This window comes from Macaca nemestrina, chromosome 7 (assembly GCF_043159975.1).
Source record: "Macaca nemestrina isolate mMacNem1 chromosome 7, mMacNem.hap1, whole genome shotgun sequence".
NCBI lineage: Eukaryota > Metazoa > Chordata > Mammalia > Primates > Cercopithecidae > Macaca > Macaca nemestrina.
Genome location: NC_092131.1, coordinates 74,247,678 through 74,274,302, shown reverse-complemented (window position 1 = coordinate 74,274,302; position 26,625 = coordinate 74,247,678). Strand labels below are relative to the sequence as shown.

General features: G+C 41.6%; 1 protein-coding gene across 1 annotated transcript; it reads right to left on the bottom strand.

Annotated features, from left to right (window-relative positions):
- Window positions 1-26,625, bottom strand: LOC105477953 (egl-9 family hypoxia inducible factor 3). Its single transcript, XM_011734863.2, has 5 exons — window positions 25,937-26,625; window positions 6,642-6,761; window positions 4,575-4,711; window positions 2,174-2,247; window positions 1-1,054 (listed from the first exon to the last, which is right to left on the bottom strand). The coding sequence occupies exons 1-5, from the start codon at window positions 26,291-26,293 to the stop codon at window positions 1,023-1,025; spliced, it is 720 nt and encodes a 239-aa protein (XP_011733165.1). The 5' UTR covers window positions 26,294-26,625; the 3' UTR covers window positions 1-1,022.

The following is a 26,625-nucleotide window of genomic DNA, read 5'->3' as shown; positions in this document are numbered from 1 at the left end:
TAGCTTTGAGATTTTTTTTATTTCCATTTCCTTTTTTAAAATACAGCACCCTGTTTTTTATTGTGTTAAAGGGTGAGCTCATTAAAAAGGAAAACTGAAAAAAAAAAAAACAAAACAGGAACACCCACATTTCCAACTCCACCTCCCCTCTCAAATTGTTCAAGATGCACACATGTTTATTGTATATCAGTAGACCTAGCTCTTTCCACAGTTATCAGAGGTTAACACAAAACTACCAGGGAGATATTTTTCCTTTGATTTAAATTCAAATTCCATTCCAACAAAGCAACCAAAACAACTAATATCTAGTTTTTTAGTTTTTCTAAGAACTGAAAATGGAGAAAAAATTGTGTTGCCATCTTTATTCAGAAAGTCATTATTTTCAGCAAAATGGGGCTGAGGCAGAAAATCCAGGTTGCACGACTGGGAAAAAAGGAGTGTCTGCCCCATGGGACACTTATAAATTGTTCACTCTGACAGCAGCCCTTTCTAGAGGTATTAATGTCATTAGGTTGTGATAATTCTCCAGAAAGCCCAACAGCCCTGGATTAAGAACATCTGGAAATTGTTCAGATGACACAGATTTCTGTTTCCTGCTGTTAAGACTTCCATGATGCCTCTCTGTGGCATCTACCCCCTCCATTTTTTTCTTTACAAACCTCCTCCTTTCAAATCAGGAAGTATACATAAAGTGCAAGTAAGGTTCATTCCCTCGCTATGCTCCTAGGCTCTTCTCTTGACAGTCAGTATTACCGAATCTATCAGTTCAACCGCTGGCCGAGTAGGAAGTCTGCAGGAATTTCTGGAGTTAGCAAATGAGTTCATCTGGCAAAGAATATCTGAAGATCAACAGTCTTGGCAAGAAAACATGAAGTACCACACACAAGACAGGGATGTGAAGGATGCAAGAAGTAGCAGGGAGATTGTTGTCACTGAAGAGGCCATCTTTGGATCTCAAAGAATTTAAGAGAATTCAGGAACCATTACTAAAATGAACAAGGCCAGCGGATTTCAGAGCACGGTCAGTCTTCAGTGAGGGCAGATTCAGTTTTCCCTGGGTTGGGGATAGAAAGGAGAATAAAGAGGGTATGGAGTCAGCTCTGATGAGTTTTATGTCACAGATGTCACCAAAAAGCCTCCAGTAAACACTTCCCATCTTATATAAGCCTCCTAATAGAGCTCTGCAAAAGGATCCTCTCTTGACTTTGCAATGGGATCTTTCCCATATGCCTCACAGATTGTGAAGGAACTTTGGGTTTACATCCAGCATTGGCCTCTTGGGCTAATGTGTTGAGCATAAGTTGTATGACATGTGGCCTCACTCACATATCAGAGTTAAGCAGTGGAGGCCATCTGGAAGAGAAAACAAACAGATATCCTGGGTGCAATTTGGAGACCACTTTGGTATTTGAGAGGTATACAGTCCAAATGGGCTATGGGCTAGGCAATATTATATATGTGTCCTTACCGCAGGATCTCTTAGAGCCTTAATTTAATATGCTAGTGAGCACTGTGACTCTTTAAGACAGGCATACAGTATGCAACATTTCCCACATTTCTGGGACCAGGAATTTACCAACTTGGCAGGATTTGTGTTTTAATGCAACATATTTTGGGAAATGCTGCCTTCTAATACTGGTTGGATGGGATAGGAATAGTTATATGAGTTTATATAGTTATATGAGTTATATGGGATAGGAATATGTTATATTAGGAATAGTTATATGAGCTATATGGGATAGGAATATGTTATATTCAGTTTATATTACATGGGCCCTGCTGTTATACTGAGAGTCACAGTCTCACCCAATATAATAAATTTTGCCATCATAACTGGGTTCCATTACATTTCCTTTGCAATATGCCAAAAATCATGGGCAAAATTTAATGTTACATTTGACTGGTTAACACTAATAAGAAAAAGTTAACTATTTCCCATGTATCATAAACCATCATACATTCAGTGGGCATTCTCAGGGGAAGCCCCTTGCATTGTTTCTGATTTTTCTAAGAGCCCTGAGGCCAAGGTTTCAGGATAAAACCCATCAAGATGTCATTATATATAAAGTTAGGCTGTAACAGATTGAACAGAGCATGTTTAAAAATATATAAAATTGAATAAAAGTCAAGGATTAACTTGATCAAAAGTCACAGAAAATTATCAAATACATACTAGTTAAATTCCTGAATTTCTTTTTGGCTTCTGCCCTTTCTTCAGCATCAAAGTACCAGACAGTCATAGCATATCTGTGAAAGATAAGCAGATATAAGGAAAGAGGTTTAATACTACTACTAAAAACACAAATGTCCTATAAATCTCACATTAAAACTTTTAAAGTTTTCCATATTATTGTAAGTCTACTCTAATTTTTTTTATTTTTTTATTTTATTTATTTTTTTTTTTTTTGAGATGGAGCCTCGCTCTGTCGCCCATGCTGGAGTGCAGTGGCGCAATCTTGGCTCACTCCAAGCTCTGCCTCCCAGGTTCTCCTGCCTCAGCCTCCCGAGTAGCTGGGACTACAAGCGGCCACTACCACGCCCGGCTAATTTTTTATATTTTTAGTAGAGACGGGGTTTCACCATGTTAGCCAGGATGGTCTTGATCTCCTGACCTTGTGATCCACCTGCCTCGGCCTCCCAAAGTGCTGGGATTACGGACGTGAGCCGTTGCGTCCAGCCAATTTTTTTTATTTTTTTATTTTTTTATTTTTTTTGAGATGGAGTCTTACTCTGTTGCCAGGCAGAGGCACGATCTCAGCTCACTGCAACCTCCGCTTCCCAGGTTCAAGCGATTCTCCTACCTCAGCCTCCCAAGTAGCTGGGACTACAGGTGCACGCTACAACATCCAGCTAATTTTTGTATTTTTAGTAGAGATGGAGTTTCACCATGTTGACCAGGATGGTCTTGATCTCTTGACCTGCCCGCCTCGGCCTGCCAAAGTGCTGGAATTACATGTGTGATCCACTGTGCCCGGCCTGTCTACCCTGATTTTAATTTAAAATTAACTTCTCTGGTTTTAATTCTATTTCAGTGCAATAAAATGCATAAGGAATTCCAGGTATGTGCCAGAATTTTTCTTGGGCATTAGGAATTCAAATGACCCTGTGATCAGATCTTCCTCTGTGATCTCAGGCTCAAAGTAGGGGAGACAGGTGATTTTGCAATAATGTAACAGGTAAACATGGTCTCTACAGAAAGGACTAGAAGGGAGTCATTCTGCTAAAGACTGGGAGACCCAAGTTGGTAGCGAGAACATAGAGGAGAGATGACATTTGAGTGAAGCTTTGAAAAACGACTTATGTAAATCACAGTATGTTTAAAACTCTTGGCTTGCTTTCTTTAGTTTTGGACATTGAGGCAAAATTGCAATTGAATAATAATAATGCCCCAGAGCTTTCTACTGCATCCCCCCACTAATTTGCTTTATCCCATTCATTGGATAGACTATAATGGGAGCCATTTCATACTTGGTTTTTCTAAAAGTTTCATTTTGTAATGATTGTTAGCTACTGAAATTTCTACAGCACTTGAGTCTTTTTCAAGGGCTTCTCATCAAATTTGCTAATGTTTTCCCTGTAAGGCCAGTCATCATGATACTGGGGAATAACCAAAGGCTTCTGCCACAAACAACAGGGTTTAGTCACATACCCCATAAAACACAAAAGCTGACTTCAGTGGTAGAATTCGTTCCCTGCTCATCTAGAAGACATTCCAATGTGGCAGTTAATATGTAACTGGGTTTAGGGCTAAGCTGTGTGATTTCGGGAGGACACATGTGATCTTAATTTAATTAGGCTTGTCAGGGTTTAATCATCATCCTATCAAAACTCTCTCCTCCTGCCCCTGAATGCTAGTGTCAGTATAAGCTGCACTCCGTAGCCCTCCAATGCTGCCTGGTTTATTGCTTTAGACACAGACAAAGGTAAATAAGAAGCACAATTGAGAATGAAGATTTTTATCAAGATTGTCTAAATTGGTCCTAAACAATACTAAGGTGCTCAGCTACTCTGAGAATCTTCATGTGCACATAAAGAAAAGATTAATAAAACATTCAACTGTTGGACCATGGATACAGCAAGCCCAAGCCAATTTCAAACCAAGGAATAGACAAAAAGAGAAAGTCAAAACAAATTACTCTTTCTTTTCTCAAGGTTCTTTCTCTGCTTGCAACTAGTGGCTTGTAAACTCATCCAAAGTAACCAGACAGAATTCCTGATATGTGACAGCCAACATTCTCTAGGCATAGTTCAACAGTAGGTTTTTTTAAAAAAGGGAAAGAGAGGTAAGAGAAAGGAGGAACGGAGAGAAGAGAAAAATACTCTTGAGAAATTGGAATCCAATATGCTCACCTAATAGAAAACAACTTGTTAATAGTACTTTCAAACTGAGGTTAGCTTTGGTATGCTAAAGAATGCAAAGCTTCCCCTTTAATTTTTGTAGACTCCAAACAAGTTCGCTATCAGCTATGGGGTGTGATCAATCCCCCACATGCACAGGACACGTTTAGAGAGTTCCCTGGAACTAGGGTTTATACAACGAACTCCGGAAGAGGAATCATGGCTCCGGCTATTACCTGGTTGCGTAAGAAGGCTGCACTTCGTGTGGGTTCCTGCGATCTGACCAGAAGAACAGGAGTCTGTCAAAAATGGGCTCCACATCTGCTATGAATGATTTCCCCTCTGGAAATATCCGCAGGATCCCACCATGTAGCTTAAAGACACAAAGAAGGGGGATTACTTCTTACCTCTCATGTAGTTTATCGACAACCATATTTCAGCCCCATTTAGAAACATGCCATCTGCTAACCACCACTCCAAATGCATGGTACCCCAGATTTTTACTTCAACCTCATACTTTGTACAAATTTTTTTTTTTTTTTTTTGAGATGGAGTTTCACTCTTGTTGCCCAGGCTGGAGTGCAATGGCATGATCTCGTTTCACTGCAACCTCCACCTCCCTGGTTCAAGCAATTCTCTTGCCTCAGCCTCCTGAGTAGCTGGGATTACAGGCATGTGCCACTATGCCCAGCTAATTCTGTATTTTTAGTAGAGATGGGGTTTCCCCCATGTTGGTCAGGCTGGTCTCGAACCCCCGACCTCAGGTCATCCACCCACCTGGGCCTCCTGAAGTGCTGGGATTATAGGCATGAGCCACCACGCCTGGCCACTTTGTACCAAATTTTATACCAAACTTGGCTAGAGATACCTCCTTATTCACCTTAAACCAAAAAAAGCATTCCCACCACCCCCCACAGTCATAAAGCCCATGGACGTAAAATAGAGTACTATTAGATTGAATCATACAGATTTGCTAATATTTGAGTGTTTTTGACTTTAAAAAAAATACCCAGCAATTTCACATGGTTCCATCTAACCATTAACAACTTTCTAAGAAAATCATCACATGTAACTTCCCCTTCAATTAGAATTTACTGCTCTTCTGAACTCCCTTAATTCCTATCTGACCTCGTTAGTTGGAAGTTACATGCTCTTTTTTTTGAACTCTCAGACCACCTAATCTGCACCTTTTATGACATATATCACTGTTTTCCTTGAATTACTTTTTCTTTTACATGTCAACCTATTTCATCCTACTAGAATAACATTATTCAGTGTAGAGTTCAGGCCTCACACATCAATGTTTCTTCATAATACAATGACTGACACTAGCAGGAACTCAAATATTTGTTGAATGATTGCAGACCTTCCAATTTGTCATTACCAATCTGATAACTTTATTCTCTTGTCTCTATTAGCACTTCTCAAGATTTTAAAGAAGACCTAATGGATGTACTCCAGTCATGTTACCAATGTATTCCAGAGATGTTACCAAACAGGGAGAAGAGATAGGCCTTTTCACTGATTCGATGGTTTCCCAAGTTTCGTTTTTCTGACTTTGGATAAAATATTATTGCTTTATGACAGCCAGTATTTGCCTAATGAACAGGAAATGGAGATGCAGAAGGTTCAAAAGCCAAATAAGCTTGAAAAGTTATCTGACTTCCCAGACTCCTAAATCATTCTTAACTTTCGGAAAGCATACAGAGTCCACACAAATGTCTGTGAGCATGGAACCAGGCTTCATATCTCCATCTATCTATAAGTTCTATAATACAAAAATAAGCCACAAAGCCTTTGGCATTCACAAACCATAGTAAGCCATGGCAAGCAGCGATCAATGAGACATATCACCCTGAGGGAGAGGACTGTGTGGGAAATCTCTCTTGGGGATGGTTTTATATCCTACAGTTCTATTTTTGTGGAACTTTCCCAATGCTGCTTCTGGGAGGGAAAAGTGTACATCTTATTCTGCATTGAGAGTCAGAGCAACTCTGATTTAAACTGAAAAAAATTAATCATTAATTCTAATATCAAATTACCTTCTCTTCATCAACCACCCTTCTCAGAGGTAGGGTTAATAATCACCCTACCTATCCCCCTCCAAATTAACTTCATTATTTTCTTCTTAACAACTTTAGTACTAATTCCACTGTCGCAGGAGGTTATGAAGTGGAAATAGAAATGTTTCATCAGTGGGAGATAGGGCAACTATGAACCCAATATAAACTCTCCTCTAAGTTATCTGAATCATTTTCCTATAGTTTTTAACCCCACACTCTACTCCCATTATTCAAGAGTACCTTGGCATCCCAATTCTTGTTCAGATAGTAGATGCAGGTGATGCAGCGACCATCACCGTTGGGGTTGTCCACATGGCGAACATAACCTGTTCCATTTCCCGGATAGCAAGCCACCATTGCCTATGGAGAAATCCCAAGAAAGCTGGTTAACAAAGCTGAGACAGACAATCTTCTCCTCCCACTGGTGAGCAGATAAGTAACACAGTCTCCTTGGGTGCTATGTGACATTTACAGGTAGTTGCTGGCTTCTTAATTTCATGTATGGTACATAAATTTGGACCCTTCTGTGCATAAGAGTAATGGCCAGGTCATACTATGGCTCTGTCCAGTAGAAAGTAGTTCAACAATATTCCCAAAGTTCTAGAACATTTTACACAGTCTTTCTTAAAGTAACCTAACTACATGCCCTATTTGCATAACCTATTTGGATGCCCTGCCTTTCTTCAATACTCGTTTTTGGAAAAGCAGTTTCTAGTTTCCCATGCTAGACCTACAAAATCAGAGTCACTAGGTGTGGAGCTTAAGGATTATGACTGTTTAGCAAGTGCCCCTGAATCACTCACACTGTTTCAGAACAATGGCTAAAGGTACTTGCATACACAAAGTGACAGAACCAATCATCAAAGGAGGAAAAGGTCAGGCTTACTCAATAAAATGCTTAGGATAGAAGGAACAGAGGAAGATCAATAGGAAGCCACGCCCTAACTTGTTAACAAAGACAATACAGGGAGATTCCTTTCAGGAAAAAAGCCATGCATGTATCTTAATATGTGTTTCTTAATGCATGTCTTCTTCCTAATAATTATCAAGTCAGGTGATAATCTGAAGCTCTCTTTGTCTAACTGCTACCTGTATCAATCAGGTGGAGGAATAAAGTAGAAAGCCATACCAAAAATCCTACTGAAAATTACTATTAGAGAAAACAAACCTCTAATTGTTCCACGGGAAAAACTGTAACAGAGAGTGGGGAGAGGGAAGAAGGCAAAGTATAGAAAGCCAGTTCTTTTCTTCACAGGATACTGCCATGTTTTAACAATATTTTTCATAGGGATGCAGTAGGTGCAAGGAAAATATTGGAACCAACAACATAAGATGAGAACAGGGAATTTTTTTCCTATTCTACTCACTGATGTATTCTTAGCACCTAGGACAGTGCCTGACATATAGAAGGTATCCATCTAAAATGTGATAAATAAATCAATGAACTAGTGAATGGCTCTTTCTCTAAAGAGTAAATTCACGTTTTACCAAGATCAATAGCTATTTCTGTCATTTTAAAAGACCTATCTTCAAACATACATGTAAGGATCCAGTCCATAGATTTCCTGATAAATGGCAGCATTGCTTCATGGGTAAAATGACCATTTGAGTACAGCCCCAAGCTAATGGGCTAGTGGTTCAATGAATCAACTTGAACGTGGCTGCTGAGTCACTCTCAATAGTAGCATGAAACTACTGCTCCTATGACATGGAACTAGGCATCACACACCTTGCATACTAGATCGTGCATACCAGATCGACAATAAGGCTGAATAGTAACTTGACTTCACAACAATTTTAAATCTTAAATCACCATCTCTCTCAAACTTCAAATCCTCATGCAGCAAACAATCCCCATATCCTGCCTTTGAACATGAAAATGTCAATGCAATGTCATCCTTAGAGCTCAAGTTAGGCTGTTAGCTTGAGCATCTTTCAGAAGGTGAAACTGTGAGGCAACATCAGCAATAAAGGTTTAACAAATGAAGGTACCACTAAGCAAAGCATGGCTTGAGGAAGGGTGATTGGTAGCAAACAGAATTGAAGGGCCTAGCAAGAGAAGAAGAGATAAATAAAGTCGCCTATGATGACTAAAGAATTACCCACCCCTGGAAGCAGCTATTAGGATTATAAGAGCCACCACAGAGCCAATAATGAAAGTCGCTTAAGCCACAAACAATTACAGGCTGGATTCACTATTATCTCACGCTCCCCCCACTGAGTGTGTCTGAAAAGAAAAAGTACGACATTAATGCTATAATCTTATATGCTGAAACAGCTCTTCTCTAAGGAAAAGGTCAGTGGTCTGGATGCCTACCATAGTTCACTCTGCAACTAACTGTGATCCCAGGCTGTCTCTTTCCTATAAAGAGGGGATTGGGTTACACATCTGTCAAAGGCCCAAGAAGATCTAAGACTTGATCTAAGCATCAACCCTTGAAAAAGCAACATCGTTCTTCAGGTCATTAAGGAGTGTTTCTCTGCCTCAGAACTCAGCTCAGATTAAAATATTGGGGGAAAAAAAAAAGATGGATACAAACTCACAAAATACACCCTCTACTAAATGCTGCATCTATAAAACACACAGAGACAAACAGCCAATTCCAGAGGACTTACTATTAGGACAAAACCCCTACATGTCAGCAAAGTATCTGTCTGCTTAAGAGGGAGGAACAGAGATAATTTTTCTGGCCAGAGTGAATATTCACCCTCTCTCCTGGTTCCAGAAACCACATGCATCAAGTTGGAAACAATGGAAGGAAATCATTTCAAGCATCAGTGGGCCAGTTGAGGCTACATTCGGCCAATTTTATCAGTGTGTTTTCTGGATGAGTGCCATAGGAGATGGGTCTTTGCTTGGGCACATTCCCAACTATTTGCTCGTCTTTGACAGGGTCTAAAACCATGAGGCTAAGGATGCACCAAGAAGCTAGCCTGACTTCAATAACTAGCCATTCACTTCTGTGCCAATTTGTGCACGGGGCAGTAACAAACTCCGGAAGCAGATCCGTCCAACTGAGTTGCTATCTAAACCTCATCAAGCCGGGGAAGGGATTTAGTGTTTAACAGAAGAGAAGTCTTCAATGCTGTATTGTTAAAAGAACGGGCCAGAACAATTTAATGATCATATAACAAACATGCCAAGCAATAAACTGACACATGTCAAGAGGATGCCTACTTTAGTACAGGCTTTTTTATTTTCTAAAACTTCCTGACTAGATTAATATTTGAAATTTACAGAAGTTTAACACTTTAGTGTCATCTCCAGCAGCCAATACAGTATAGTCCTATAGTTCTATTCTTGGATATGCTGCTAAATCCACGTGTCCCCCTACACATTTACCGTTCCGTCCACTGACATTATACAGTGTACCCACCCCACCTCCCACCATCCCCATTCCCAGAGGCCTCCCCTTAGCTCTGTAGCAATAAGAAATGAGTGGAGAGGTGAATCAGGCAGGCCCAGGCTGGCTCTAGACCAGAATATGTGCTCTAGACACGTATGCAGCCATGTCCAGACAAGAAATGTGTATGTATTCTTTGAATATATACACAGATATATAGAACCATAACAGTCAAAACCCAGTATAAAAATGTGGTCCCCAAATGCCACAGGTGGAAAAGAAAACTGGTTCTGGTAAGAGTTACCAGTAAGCTGACTTCATTAAAAACAAAACAAAACAAACAAACAAACAAAAAACACCTATCTCATCAAGTCCAAAGGTAAAGTTGAAAAATAAAAGTCCAGGATTTCCATTCCAATGCCTAAACAGAATGCTCCTGAATGCCATCAACCGCAGCTTGACTGCATATAAAAGCCACTTCAAAAACTCAGCATCAATGACCTCCACCATCCACTCAGCAATGCCGATCATTTTTTCAGACCCACAGGTGAGAAGGGGGTACACCCACCCTGCGGTTAGACTTACCACTTCTCTACTAATAGTTACAACATGTATTTTCATAGAAATGTATTTTAAATTGCTCATGATGTGAGACAGATTCGCTAGTATGACTCAATCTTGAACAAGTTATAATAAAGTGGCATTTTATACAAAATTTAACCTACCAAATTAAAGTATTAATTACATCTCATTTTATTTGCAAAATTTGCAATAAATGAAAATCCATTGTTTGAGATTTGTTGAGAATAGCATGATTTCAAAACTATGTGGTTAAAAAAAAAAAAAACAAACTATGTGGTTGAAGGAGCTTTAAACTAGTATTCTGATCTGCTGACAAATACTAGATCCCCTCTAGCTGCCAAGCAGAAATACCAGCCAACCTCTGTGAGGATTCATTTCGAAGTAAGCAGGGTCTCGAGCAAAGCGTACTTTAAATAAAATGCAACCTAAGTACGGGAAAATCTGCATTTAACTTATTTACACCTTGGTTTGTTCATCTGTGAAATGGGTTTATGAAGACTCAAGGAGATAATCCACGCAAAATGCTTAGTGCATGGCCTGGCACACAAAGTGCTTAATAAATGTTAGCTATTTTTAAAGATGATGTGTTATGTTTGTCTTCCCCTCAACTGAAGCTGTAGAATGTCTCTTCTTCAGAGATCCAATTCTACTTAAGTGTTTTGTAGTTTTGAATCCAGGACTGGCAAACTAAAATAGCTTTTGATGTTTGCCAGTAACAAATGATTGAAGCCAATCAGGTCTACATGAGTCAGAACTCTGGAGTGTGTGTTATGCCACCTACACTGAGGGGACTTGCTGTTACTTTCAAAGAGCACAAATCTTCCGATTTTATGAGAGTAGCAGGTGATCAGATTTTTATGTAAACTCTCCTGAATGTTGTTGATCCCAACTTTTTAATCAGGGCTATAAATACATACATATAAAATATATACACATATATAAATACATATACATATATATATATATCAGGCTATATTTTGAGATCACTGTGTGAGGCCTTCCAAGAAGTGAAGCTACTTGGAGACAGCTGCTGAGTGGGCACCTTCCCCATCTGTCTCCACCCGACTCAAACACATCCTGTCCAAAGACAATGCCTCATCCTTAATGCCATCCACATTCCAATTGCATCCTCATACCTCGCTCCATCAAGTCCTTCCCCCATGTCCACCCAGTACAGAGCAACAGAGACCCAGGATCCTTCCCTTCTTCACCATAAGGTACGACGACACAGACAACTAGATGTGTAAAGAGTTGGGGGCTGGGCGCAGTAATCCCTGCACTTTGGGAGGCCAAGGTGTGTGGATCACAATGTCAGGAGTTCAAGACCAGCCTGACCAACATGGTGAAACCCTGTCTCTACTAAAAATACAAAAATTAGCCGGGCATGGTGGGGCGCACCTGTAATCCCAGCTACTCAGGAGGCTGAGGCAGGAGAATCACTTGGACCTGGGAGGCGGAGGTTGCAGTGAGCCGAGATCGCACCACTGCACTCCTGCCTGGGTGACAGAGCGAGACTCTGTCTCAAAAAATATAAATAAGTAAATAAATAAATAAATAAGAGTTGGGAAGAAATACATGAGACCATGCACCTTCTTTTGCTTGGTAAAACAGCCAAGCAACTCATCACAATGTAGAATGCGATAGCTGAGGTTTCTGGCCAGAAATGGGTCTCATTTATATTCGGGTGAAACAGCCTAGGTGACAAACTTGCCAATGTTTTTAGTCAGCTGTGGGTAGAGGAGCTAAAGGCTGCACTTCCAGGGCTATTTTTCTGGGGGGTTTATGTTCAGCACATATTTTAACACACACCTTGACTGCAGCCAGTGAGCAGGGCAGCCCCATGATCACATACTTTAGGTCCTGCCTTCATCAAGGCACCCTGCTGCAGTAGGGGCCCCATTTGGTAATTCATCTGAGGGAGAAGAAAGGGGATTAGTAACTGGAACAAAGGCACTATATGTGCTAGTGACAGCTCTAAAACTGAAATTCTCCTATTTAAAAAGAAAGAAAAACCGAAAAACCCTTTAGGTATTCAAACTGCTATATGCAGGCATACTGGAGGAAAGGCTGGAGTGAGAAAAAAAAACCTGAAAGAGACATGCTCTTTACAAGTTTTATTTAAAAAAAAAAAAAAATCTAAAGACAAATTAAGCCAAAATGTCCAATTCCATTATTTTCCACTTGGCTCTGACAAGCAGTAAGAGAAAAGAACTCAAAAAATTATTTGCCACTTAAATCTGGAGGACATGAAGAGCAAACTGGAATTACTACTTTAGCCTTCTATCATCTCCCTTGTCCAGGGATATGTGATCTTCAAGGACATTTTGTGGGATCTACTCTTGTCAAATAAATTAAATTCCTACAGAACAATGTTCGCAGGGCCTCTTTACAAGACGATGGCAACTATGCAAAGCTTTCTCCAAGTTTTAAGAAAATGTCACTGACACAAAGTTCACATTTGCTGCCAGTTGGATTTATCCTTTATACAGAATTGGACAAAAAAGGTCTCAATGTGATGATGAAGCAGTGCTAACTAGTAAGTATTAAAAGTGCTTTAGAATTTTTATGCATTCAAACTTCACCTAGACAGGCATGAAGAAAATAGTTGTAGCTAACGTGAGCTCTTAGAAAGGTAGGAAATTTTGTGTAAACTGTCATCAGTTATCTTGGCATCTTGCTGGTTATCTTTGTTGTTGGTTAAGAGCAAGCCTAGCTATTCTATTTCCTGACTTCCAGTGCCTCTAGTTACAGACTGATTTAACGAAATGAGGGGGAAAGAGAAAATACACTTTTGGTGGGCCATAACGCAAGCCATGTCCAGCCACCATGTGCACCTTCCCAAAGCTTCACCATCTCACCAGACTATTTGGAAGATTCAGAATACCAGACAAATCCCTGTCAGGTAGGTAATCCTTTCAATATACCCCAAATTATTCATGAAAATATTTTTTACTACTCTATTTCCACAATGCAGACTACTTCTGCCTTCCTCATTTGTCCTAAATCCACACTAAAAATAATTCCTCTCGCAGAACCTACTTACCCAGAACACTACACATGACCTCCCTCCCAAGGTAGAACAACAGTCATCATACACCTACACCTGAATTTTCTAATACTGTATAAACTTCAGAACTTCTGAAAATAAAAAATAAGAAGTAATAACCGACTCTTGGTTGCTTTAGTGAAGTGGGTCTGCCCACGCCCTCCTGGTCAGGTGAGAGCACCGTGCCTGAATAGCAGACAATTTACCATCTTCACTTTAAAACCTGTCCTCAGATGAACTTGGTCCTAGCTTCAGGATCATTAACTACCCAGAGACTGGAAGCATCCATCTAGTTCTCCTGGGTCAGTGATGATCGTTCTACCAGGCACAATAGCCCTTTGAGATTCTTACACTAAAAGGATGTAAGAAATATGCATGCACACATAGAAGTCTGCACAAAAGTCCAGGGGGTTCAAAGGCCTCTAAAGTTGAACTGTGCTGGATCAAGATTCTATTCCAGGAGATCTCGCACTTCATGCACGACCTTCTGAGTGAATCACCCTCCCCCAAGAAGCCACTGAAAGGCTCAGAGACCAGGAATTTAAGAGACTATTGTCATTCCTTTCTGCATTGTGGTTAATTCTTCTCCTTGGAGGGGATTCAGCCAGAGCCCATGCAATTAGGCACAGTAAACAGGCCCGGCGACATCGCCATATTAATACAGGGTGTTTGGGTTTGGGCAGGCCGCCCTTCCCGTGGAGGACTGGCTCTAAGCCAGCAGGGTGATGGCTGAGTGACAGGGCTACGTGCGCTGCGTGAGGGTGGCAGCCAGCCCACACCCGAGCACACCGCCAGGCAGCCTAAGCTGGGAACGGACATTGGGAACCATCCCCCTCCCCCATCGCTACCCCAGTCACCAGAGAAATGTTTTCAACCAGGCTTCCTCACAATTATAAAATCAGCAAAGGTCAGTCCAGCCCAGGGATAAGGACATCGAGACGCATTTAACCATTTCCTTTCTGATGCCTTTCCCCAAATATTAACAGCTGCTGTTTCCTGAGAATTCATGTAGCCGGGTGGCATTTTGCACATACCTTGTTTAATTTCCTGGTTACTGGGAAGGTGAGCAGCAGTGTGTGCCCTGAGTCACACCGCTCACAAGTCCTTGGTTGAAGTCATTAACCCTAGAAGTTACCCTATGGACCTAAAAGTTATCACAGGTTATTTCTTTAGAGAAACATAATATTCAACTTCCTTTGATATGAGAAAACAGCCTTATCAGAACAATAAAACATCACCTATGGCTCTCTAAAGGCTTTGAGCATAACAGAGACAAGGAATACTTGTGACTGCAGGCCCATCAGAGAATGGAGTATTTGAAATTTTCATCTGAACTTAATCCTAAAATACTTAAAGAATCCATAACTCAAAATAATTGGTAAGACAAGACTTTATTAATGGATAATGTACCAAAAAATGAAGTTACCAATCAAAACATCATGAAAAATGCCTTGAAACAATCATCTTAAAACAGGAGAAACCTACATATGCATTTCGGCACTTGGAAAAACAGATCTGCTGAATGAAAAAAATGACACACAGCAAGTCAGCGTAGATTAGAACTCATGAAATTCAGTGGCTATATTTATTTACTAAACAAACATTTGTATAGAGTTTACTATGTGCCCGACACTGTTCTGTGTGCTTCACAGATCGGACCCTCCTTCACACTTCCTAACAACTGCAGGAGGTAGGAACATTATCTCCATTTTACAGATGAGGAAATGGAGGCACAGACAGCTTGGGTAAGTTGCCTTTTTGAACCCAGTCGGTCTGGCTGAAGAGTGCGAGGTCTTAAGTCATGCTTTACCAACTCAGTTTATCTAATGTCTAACATTGGCAAATTCACCCCCACCTCATTTTTGAGGGAACTAAGATCTTTGGTTCTACTTGAAATATTTGACTCCATCTACCTCATCCTTGCCTATCACCCTTCCGGAGTGACAGAAAAATCACAAAATACAAAAAATTGCAAGAATATTTTTTAAAAGAGTATGCTTGGTATTCCGTCTGTAAACTCAAAGGTCCAAAGGGGGAATTTTAACAAAGGCAAGAGGCCAAGAAAATTGACACTTGTACAAGTTGTCTTGTCTTTGCTTTGGTTATTCCCAGTGCAGGTCAACCTCAAGCCCACCAAAAACTCTCTGTAGCCCCTGCAGGGCCCACATGGGTCTCAAATGCAGTTGTCTTGCCAAAGGCCAGACATTCACCTCCGTTCACCGTAACAGGAGGGAATTGGTTCCAAAATTTGCTTCAATTCTAGTTCTGGAAAATTAAATATATTGGTACAAATAATAGGCTATAAATGTGTGTGTTTCAACACGTAGATTTTTCTCAAAGATTTCCCAAGTGAACTAAAAATCTGTTTTTTGGTTTTTTAGTTTTAGCAATAAATAATCTAAAGTCTGATCAACTAACGTCTGACTTTCTTGTTAACAAGGAAACTGTAGGAAGATACGCCACCGTCCCTATCTAATCTCTTCTTAATGCATTAACTTTACTCAATGGTTCTCAAACTTTAGCATGTATGAGATCAGCTGGAGAACGTGTGAATTTCCAACTCAGGAGGTTTGGGGAGAAGCTGAAGCATTTGACTTTGCTGCATGTTTCCAGATAATGGTGATGCTTCTTATCCAGGGACCACAGAGAACAACGGCCGTATATGGCAAAGTCAAGAGTTTTTGTGCAGTGCCTCACCCTAAATGATAAAGGTAAAGAGGAATTAGTCAACTGCACTAATTAATTTGGGGAGCTGAAAGTGGGTGGGTAGAGCAGTAATGAGGAGAATGACTCTGGCAGTTTCTGGCACCAGCTTTGCAGTGTCATTCCTGAAGCTGGCAGGAAACTTTCCAATTGTAACTTTCTAGCATTGCTGTTTTGTGTGGGCCTCTGCCTCTGAGGATTACTGTCATATCAGCGCTGGGGTTGAATGTTGGTGCGAGTCTACTCTCTCCAGGAATCAAATAAGAGGCACTGAAAGCAACTATTTTCCTTCTCAAATGGAAATGTCATCTCAATTTTAATGCCTTATAATCCTAGAGGTAGACATACAGTATTATTGTGCCTATGTCATAGATGATGAAAATGGGCTCAGAGAACTGACTTGCCCAAGACCATAGGAAGATGAAATAAAATCTGAAGTGTCCATCCTAGTGTCAAGTGGTAGGTGCTGACCAAATTTAAGTTCAAAAATGAAAACAAATATCTAACTCAACCATAAAGAAGTAGAAATGGAAGACCATGAAACTTGCCAGGGGCTGAGCTAGGACCAGAACCTGGGGCCCTAAGCCTCATGGCCCTGGCATCTCTGAGCCAGACCTGTAGGTATGAGCTGCCAGGATCCAGGTGTGACTCAGGTATTTCTAGGGTGAAGCCTAGGATTTTGAAACGGAGGGAAAAAAAACTTAACAAAGCTAAGGTCCTCCTTTGAGATGGTCTCACATAACATGTCACTCTAATAAAATATTTAAATACTTAGGCATCAAATTAGAGACCGAGCTGCAGCCACCCATCTTCCCCCATCATTTCCCCCCACCCCCCCAAAAAAATTCTAGCTTTTTTTTTAACACTCAAATATCCATCAAAATCAAAGTTCCTTTTGAAGATGAAATTAAGCCAACAAGCACCTATGAAGTATAAGGGACTGTTCTAGGCACTAAAAGTAGATACAAAGCGTAACAGTCTCTGCATTCAAGGAATTTCTGAGCACATGGTGGGCAGCATAAACAGCCCAACAAACCCAGGAACTGGGCAGCCTGGATTGAGCCACCAGAGTTCTGGGGAGCAGAAGGGAAGACTTCAGGGAACAGGTACTAGAAGGCGGTAGAGATGGATTTTTGATGAGTGGGAGACAATGGGGAAGCTCATTATGCCTGGCAAGTTAGTTTCTGGCATTTCAGGGACTGGGAGGAAAGGAAGGCAGTGGTGGGAAAGTAAGTGTAGAAAGGTCAGATGTGGTCAGATATAGAGGGCTGTCAACGCTGGCTAAGTTTATAGTCTTTACAGTGTTGTACAGTAGATAATGAAGAAAGAACATGATTGGATTTTTGGATTATTTTGTTTTAAGCACGGAGACTGCATGATTAGAATTGGGTTTGGGACTACTACACTCTAGCTAAAGTACATAAAATGGATTACAGGGAGAACAAGAACCAATGGCAAGTGATTTATGGTTACAGCAAGTTACTTTTAAAAAAATTCCCCACTCAAGGATTTTTCTACTAAGAAAGGGATGAAAATTTAGTTTAAAAAAAAAGACAACTTGAGGTTCTGTAGTGAACCTAAAAAGCAAAACTAAACAAAACAAGCACAATAGGCCCTTCACGAGCAATACTGTATGTTCTTGCCTGAGTCTTCAATATTTTGTGTTTAAAAGGGGTTTTGTTGGCCTGGCCTGGTGGCTCACCCCTGTAGTTTCAGCACTTTGGGAGGCCTGGGCAACATGGCAAAATCCCATCTCTATAAAAATAAGTAAAAGGGGTTTTATTTATTCCACTCCAGTCATTCAATTTAACCTGCAAAACAATATGAACATTAAAGAAGTCATTTTCCTTCCCAAAAAAAGGACTCATCAGTCATGTGGGTGGCATTGAGATTTCTGAATGATGGTCCCTCAGGTATGACCAGATAGATGAGTAGAAATGAGAGGGAAGCTAGAGTGAGGGCATGGGCTGAATCTTTGTTCTCAGTGTCCGGAGAACACACAGCAAGCTCCTTAAGATGTACAAACTGTCCCAAACAGTATATCCTTACAGCTTCCAAGCAATGCTCAAATGCAATTATCCTGACAACTTCAAAACAACTTCAGGTTCTCATATTAGAATAAAAAAGAGATGTTACTGGCACCTGGAATTGAGTTTTTCATTTTGTCTTCTTCCCACTGACAAAGAATTGAGGTTACTATCATATTATTTGATTCTTTGTATTCTGGAATTATTTTTGTATAGCAACAGTAAGTATTTTGGCCTCATTTTGGAAAGAAAAAATAATGTTTAATATGAGATAGGCACATGTACTCCAGAACTTGAGAATCATTGTACCTTCTAAAGAATCAAAAATTAGCTTGATCTAATAAGGCGGTATTGACACTGTACTGAACACGGAGAACACTAAGTAACAAGGTACCAAATGAATCCAATACAAGATCTGAAAGCCTGCATTATACACCAGCAAACCCAGGGCCTGTAAGGCTGGGATTGTGTTGGGACCGGGGCAGGAAAACATGTAGTCACTACAGACTCACCAAAAACAGGGACAGAAACTCACTCACAAATCAATATCGAAACAAGATGCAAAATTAAAGCAAGTGTCATACTGGTTTAAGATGGAAATAATCGAGAGAAAGGGGGTACAAATTCTATGTATAATTAACCAAGACAACTAATCTTGCTTGGCAAACAGACACATAGCACTGAATCTGAGCCAAATCAACGGCTCCTGGCAATCTGCCAAAGCTGAACTCCTTAGTCTGGCATCATAAAATGATTTGTCTGTTGTATTTACAATTCCAGTGCCTCTGGATTCAGCTACCCGCTGGGCACCCCTGGCAGATGCCCAGCAAAATACATCTGAACTATCATTACTGTCAGAACATGTGCATTTGACAAACACTAGAGAAAAGCGACACCCGTTTCTTAGAGCAATATTAGTTAACAGCTACAAAGTGCTGCTACCAAGGAATTGTCGAGTCTGTTGCCGCAATAATTAACAAAAAATTAATAACCTTCTCCATAATGGTAACCTGCAAGCTACTCCTTGGTCTTCAGTGGGCACAGATCAAAATGTAATTTAATTTACCTACGGCTGCAAAGTTGGGTCAAAAGCAGAGGCCTTGCCAAACCAAACGTGGCCCGCAGGTGAGCAACCTTCCCAGCTTTATCCTGGAATACACAAGATGCTGGGGGTGCTTAAACTCTGCTCATCAGAGGTTGGGTAGAACTGCACCCTGACCTTTAAGCTTCCTCAGAGAAGTCTTTCACACATGGTGTGTTCTTGGGATAGGGTCATAAAATGGAGGGCTGTTTGTTACTTATGAAGTTACAAGTTTTTCCAGCCAGATTCAGGAATCAGGAAAAATTTTACCAGTTTTGCTTGAGCTGAAGCAGAAAGGTTAGAAAGGGAAATAATTCATGATACTCCAAAGCCTAATGCAGAGACAGGCTTGCATAAACTCCACCTAAGGGTGTTTATCGATTTGCAGTCAGAATTATATTTAAAATTCCCAAATAAAATGGTGATGCCACTGAATTAACCTACTGACCCTGGGCCCAGTCTATCTGACTCATGGACCAACCCCAGCCAGTGTAGCCCCTTCTCTATTTTTTTTTTAATTATTATTATTATTATTTTTTTTTTTTTGAGACAGAGTCTCGCTCTGTCACAGAGTCTGGAGTGCAGTGGTGCAATCTTGGCTCACTGCAAGCTCCACCTCCCGGGTTCAAGCACTTCTCCTGCCTCAGTCTCCTGAGTAGCTGAGATTACAGGCACAAACCACCATGCCTGGCTAGTTTTTGTATTTTTAGTTGAAATGGGGTTTCACCACGTTGGTCAGGCTGGTCTGGAACTCCTGACCTTGTGATCTGCCCGCCTTGATCTCCCAAAGTGCTGGGATTACAGGCATGAGCCACCACACCGGGCCACCCCTTCTCTATTAAAGTACCTTTTACCCATCCCTTCCCAAGGACCTGCTCGAGATATCATCTCTCCAAATATGAAAACAACTGCTGAATGACTGAGACATTGGATAGATGTGATTTCTAATATCTCTCTAGCCCTAAAAACCCATATTATTAACGTCTTGTATAGTTTTGATCACTTGTTCTGGTGGCTTCATTTTAAGTTAACAGGGAAATTGGAGAAAACCCAAAGAAAAACAATGACTAATGAGTGTAAACGTGCACTTTCTAACCAGAAAAAGAGAAAGAGTTGGTGACAACCACTGCACCCTACACTCAACTCTCAGCTTAGTTCTTCAGGTAGTTTTATAATCACTCGGCACCTCCCTTCCCCCATCCACGGACAGGTCTCCCGCAGTGCACAGCACTGAGTCATCTGGGAATGAATTAAATCGATAGCCCTGATTATCCACTTCACTGAAGCAGATAAGGTTATAGTGAAGTGGCCAGTGGCCCAAAATTGAGCAAAAGAAATTACAAATTAAACACACACACCCCCCTGCCTTCTTTGTTTCCAATTGTCATTCACAAAGTAGACAAAAAACCCCATGAAAACTTGCCCATTGGAGAGACTCGTTTCACTGTCACTGGGGCTGTATTCTGTAAATTACTGTGGAGTAATTTCCTTCCTCCAGGAGCTAAGTTATTTTTAATACAAAAGCTTTTATAGGAATCCCTTACATCCTTACAGAAAGATGATCCAGAGCTTCAAACTCAACACTCCTTCTCCCCAAAATACCTTATTCACAGATAGATTTTTAAGATTCTAATTGCAGAGATACCATTTATGGTATCCAGCTCTCCAACTCTGTGCTTTAAAAACTCTAACTCTCATGGGCCCTGGCAACCATCTTTGTGACACATGGTTTCCACATGCCTCCCACCGTGCCTGACTACGGCTGATAGGTCCCTTGAGCCAAGGTGAGACGATCAGACTTGCTCCCAGGCAATGAAAATAGGGATTCGGGAATGTTACTCAAGTCTCTGCTCATCTGGAACTAAAGGCTGAGGTGGCCATTGTGGGGCAGCCATCTTGAGCCCATGTGCATGGGAGGTCAGCAAAAGCTGGATTGAAAAGAGGGGAAGAAATGAAGAGCAAAAGCAGGGAAGCAAAGATGGAGGTCATGAGGCTCCTGAGAAAAGAACACACCAGCTGTCCTGGATGTTAAGGACTTTCTGGTTCCTAGTTCATACCTCTAAGCTTGTGAGAACCCTGGCTGCATTTCTTGCACTTGGGTCCTGAGAGATCACTTCATAGTACAGTATCTCATTTTTCCCTTAAAGTAGCTTGCAACCATGATAAGCTCCATTAAATAATGTATATTCCTGACCTCCCATGAGAAGGGTGGGCCAAAACTGTTATTGCTCAACAGCAAGGAATAAACACACCACCTTGCAACACATCTTCTTTTATTCATAAATGTTTTGCTGTTTCATCATTCCTCTTTATTGTTTCCAGGGGAGGACCAATCTGTCTGTTCACAATGCAGTCCTTACAATGTCATCTTCCAGAGCTAGTCTGGTCAGGAATCCTACAAACAAACCCTATTAATAAATGTTTTCCTAAAAATAACAGTAGGGGCAGGGCGCGGTGGCTCACACCTGTAATCCCAGCATGTTGGGAGGCACCAAGGCGGGCGGATCACCTGAGGTCGGGAGTTAGAGAACAGCCTGACCAACATGGTGAAACCCCATCTCTACTAAAAATACAAAATTAGCCGGGCGTAGTGGTACACGCCTGTAATCCCAGCTACTCAGGAGGCTGAGGCAGGAGAATCACTTGAACCTGGGAGGCGGAGGTTACGGTGGGCCAAGATTGCACCATTGGACTCCAACATGTGCAACAGGAGCAAAACTCTGTCTCAAAAAATAAATAAAAATAACAGTAGGAAAACATCAGCACAGTACTCCATTTTCTCTTCAGATGTACTCAACTGACCCACTTCAATGTTTGAGGGTTTTCTTAAGCCTGAGAATTAGTCAAGTGTGAATGAGATGATCCTACAATTCGAAGTATACGAAAGTATAAATTCCTTCATCATTGCACCATCACCCTGCACAGTACCCCACACAGGGTGAACACTCCATAAACATTTGCTGAATAAATGAAAAGTCAGAAGTAGGAGAGAATAAAAGGAAAGAACACAGCCTCTGGATTTAGACAAATCTAGGTTAGGATCCCAAATTTCCCCTCTGGAGACTTAAAACACTGATGAAGGCTCAGAATGCTGCTAAAAATTTCATATACATCATCTTATTGAATGCTTCTTCCCCCAGCAGCTTTAAGGCATTATTTCCCCTCATTTTACACCTGGTGTAAACCAAGCAACTTGCCTAAAGCCACAAGGTTAGTAACACTGAGCCTAAGCTGGTAGCCCCCACTTAAACTGTTTCTTACCACTGACTTTGAAACTTTGGGCAACGTATTTAATCACTCAATGTGTTTAAGACTGTGTTTCTGAAGATTAAGCAAGATAGCATCTGTAAAGTGCTTAGCACAGTGCCAGACAATACAAACTGCTCAATAAAAGGTAGTTCTTATTATTAGTGTCACTAACTAGTGAGTCTACAGTGAACTGTTTGAAGCAGAAGGACTTTTGGTTCTAAAAATTATACATTCTCTGCAAAACAGCCATTTTTCAAGATCTAGGCAGCCAAAGAAAAAGGAGCAAAATATGACCAATATTTATCTTGGATATGGTCTAAAATCTCCAAAAGGGAGTAGCAGATAAATCCATTGCTAGCCTGAAAGCAATGATCATGCGTGAAGTTAGGGGGCGCCATACTGCTGTACATTACAGCAACCACTTCCCAAGGGGTCTTCAACACCCTTGGAATTTTCTCCAGCAAAGACGAGGTACATAAATTCTGACCATTAACCACTTTCTTGGCAGGAAGCGGAACCATCTAATATTTCTTTCTATATTCTTCCACAACTTCAATTTTAGGTCCAGTGCGTCTTTCTGTTTTACTCCCAATGCCTTTGCTATTGCTTCATTGAGATAAAGGACAATATTATATTATCCAATGACCTTTCAAAGTCCAGCAAAGAACCAAAAAAAAAAAAAAAAACCCAAATTTAGGTAAGTGTATGAATAAGCAAAACCTCAAGAAATTTTAAGTAGCTAAAAAACAATTGTTCTAAAATAAATGTACATATTGGCAATTGTTGAAATTGGGTGATGGGGGCTTATTAGCCTCTTATATTTATGTTTGTTTGAAAATAACCTTAATTAAAAGTTAAAAATAAAGTTAAGGACCAAGCACAGTGGCTCACACCTGTAATCCCAGAACTTTGGGAGGCTGAGGCGGGCAGATCATGAGGTCAAGAGATCGAGACCAGCCTGACCAACATGGTGAAACCCCATCTCTACTAAAAATACAAAAACTAGCTGGGTGTGGTGGCCTTCCTGTAGTCGCAGCTATGCGGGAGGCTGAGGCAGGAGAATCGCTTGAACCCAGGAGGCGGAGGTTGCGGTGAGCCGAGATCACGCCACTGCACAACATCCTTGGGACAGAGCAAGACTCTGTCTCAAAAAATAATAATAATAAATAAATTTAAAACTTTAGTTTTTCTTGAAAACATGTGTGAAGGATGCACCAGTAAACTGAGTCTCTGTCACTGCTCTGGAAAGCAGCACAAAATAAGGAGCTCAGTTGAGGGATAAAAAGTGAGTGAAGAAAAAGAAGGAATAAATTAAGGTGAAACCAAAATAAATCATGTAGAAACGGAAAGTGTTTCTATGATGACTTTAATAATGAACTTCAAACAAGAAACCCAAGACCACAAGACATCACTAAGGAGACTTCTGTATACAAGCAAAGCACACTTAAAAAACATTTAGCTACACTAATTGTTTGCTCAAGCCTGGTTTGCATTTGGTTCTAATTGGCCAGGGAATATTCCAATCGAAAGGTGATTTATCTAAAGGGCAGGGAGTTTTGTGACAAACCAGCCAAAGTAAACCTAGAAATCTGGGGGTGGGACAGGGTAAATTTTTTCAACTCATGATCACCTTCTGACAGGGTCACCTGAAAAGTTTTTCATTCCACCCAAAAGATAACCTAAAATTGATTAATCATATCTACAAGATCTTTCCCTTACCCTTACACAGTGTTTTTCATTCCACTTGAGTTAAATTCTAGTCTGAAATCCTATCCCTATCCATTAAGTCAAAGCTAAATAAAAATATTTAACTTTCAATGTCAGTGGCCTCTTTCTATACCAATTAATTCTGACGTCCCTCAGAGCAAATTCAGCTCCTAGAATGGTGAAGAAAAATTCCTAACACCTGAGTTTACAAGAGACATTCAAAAACCCGATAAGAAGCCCCTCTGCTCTTCAGGTAAAACTACCAGCACCTCAGCAACACTGAAGCTGACCCTTCCCCTCCCCCCCCAACCCCCACCACAGAAGACAGCAAGGTCATTTAATGCAAAAACCAAACTAGTCAAAGACAAATGACTAGTCCACCACCAACACAATGGAAGAAGAGTGAAGAAACACTTTAACATCAATCTTCTACAGAGTTCCGCTAACATAATTTTTTTCCCCAAAGTAAAATTTAGAAAGCAGGATCTTCTAAGATTTACTTTACTTGGGTGCACTAATAACGATGCTTTCAGATACTCTATTCATGGCCTCTTGGCTTGGAAGTTGTACAACAAACTATGACTCCCCACTGCACTCATCCATCTCCACCCCTTCACTCCCACACGTTTCCAATTCTCACCACTTAGCCTTTATTCAGAGCGTTCCTCTCCGTGTACTAGAGAAAGGAGAGAACAATGGTCTGTTTTGAGACAGGATCAGTCTTGAGACTGATTTGAGAAATACTATATTTATTGTCAAAGAGTGGTACATAGGTGTCAGAGAGTGGTACCTCTCATGCCATGGTATACTCTGCTTCGCTGTTTCAGTAAAAGTTTTCCATAGTTCTGAATGTCCCTTGACCACACCGTAAGACAAGCGCAAGGCACTCAGAATTGCCACTGGAAAACTGGCTCAACTATCATTTGAGGAAAGACTGAGAAAGCCTATCCCAAAGTAATGTACATGCACCAACATCGCGGTACCTACATGTTCCCGTTTTCCTGCCAATCTACCTGTGTTTCCAAGATAAATTACCACCCAGGGAGTCACTTCCTGCTATGTGAACAAAAACACTGTTTCTTTCCGGAGGTGCTTGACTACTCTCTCGTGAGCACTTAACTGGTTGTTTTGAGTGGACTTTGTTGTCAATTGATAGTTAGGAAAAGGAAGGTGGTGGTGTAGGGCTAAGCACCAGGAGAGAATTTTCGGTCAAGAAGATGGTCTAACAATGTGCTGGGTCCCAGAGGGCAGAAGCAGCATTCAGGAGTAGAGTTTTACCCTTTCACACCTGCCCAACTCCACAAACCAACTGCCACATGGCAAAATCACAACTGCCTCCAGAATTCTGAGTGCTTTTGTAGAAATCTCTTCTGACCACAATGAAGGGCAGTATTAGGTGGCCTTAAAGTAGGTATTTAAGATCATAAGGACACGTGTGTCTCAGATGATACACAGTGTTTCTAATACCCTTTCCCTCCTTTGGATCTTTGAGAACCTCTTGTCTTAAAAGCGGACCAAAGCCACAGCTTGTCTGGCTTTTGTCACCCACAAGAGCCAATATTTCAAAGTCAACAGAAGGTCATCATCATGATTCACCTGAGCCCCTTAACGTAGACTTTCGCTTAGAGGAGCTGGGGCGAGGGGTGGGGTGAAGCAGCAAGTAGAGACAAACCAGGCTGACTTCTTGGTTAAAAAACAAAGTTCGCTTGCAGCCCTGGGAAGGCGACAGACAACGGACTCCGAGTGCCTCCCGTCCCCGCGGGGGCAGCTGCGGCAGGGCGCCGAGCGCTTCCTACCTTAGACCTCTCCTTGACGTAGTAGTTGCCCAGCCGGCTCCCGCAGTAAAGGACCAGCCTGTCGATGAGGGACAAGAGGAAGCTGATGGCCTCGCAGCCCTCCTCGTTGCCCCCGATCCACGTGATCTGGTCTCCCCGCAGGTGTCGCTTGGAGACGCCGGCGCGCGGCCCCGCCAGCTGGCCGTCCCGCAGGGCCCCTGTGCAGTGCAGCTGCTTGACGCGCTCCAGGACGCAGTCGCCCACCACCTCGCCCAGGAAGTTGTCCAGGTAGCAGAAGCCCACCTCGTGCAGACAGGGCACGATGTACTCCAGGGCAATTTTCTCCAGGTCCAGCCTCATGATGTGTCCCAGGGGCATCTCGCCCGCAGAATCGAGGTCCGGGATCCCCAGCGTGCAACCAGACAGGGAACGATCTACACGAGCGCGAAGCCGAGGCACGGGGAGAGTGGCCCAGGGTTCAGAAACCTGCGGCTGCCACGGTCCCCGAGCCGCTGCAGCGCCGGGGACAAGGGAAAGTTGCTCGCAACTCTCAGAAGAAGGGATCCGCGTTCTGGAACCAGCGGGAGTGGTGCGGGGCTCCACGACCTGTTTCCGGACTGGCCCGGCGAGCAGCGCGGCGCCAGGAGTCGGAGGGCGCCTTTTGGAGATAGGAAGCCACCACTGCCGCGACTGCGGCCAGACTCCGGGAG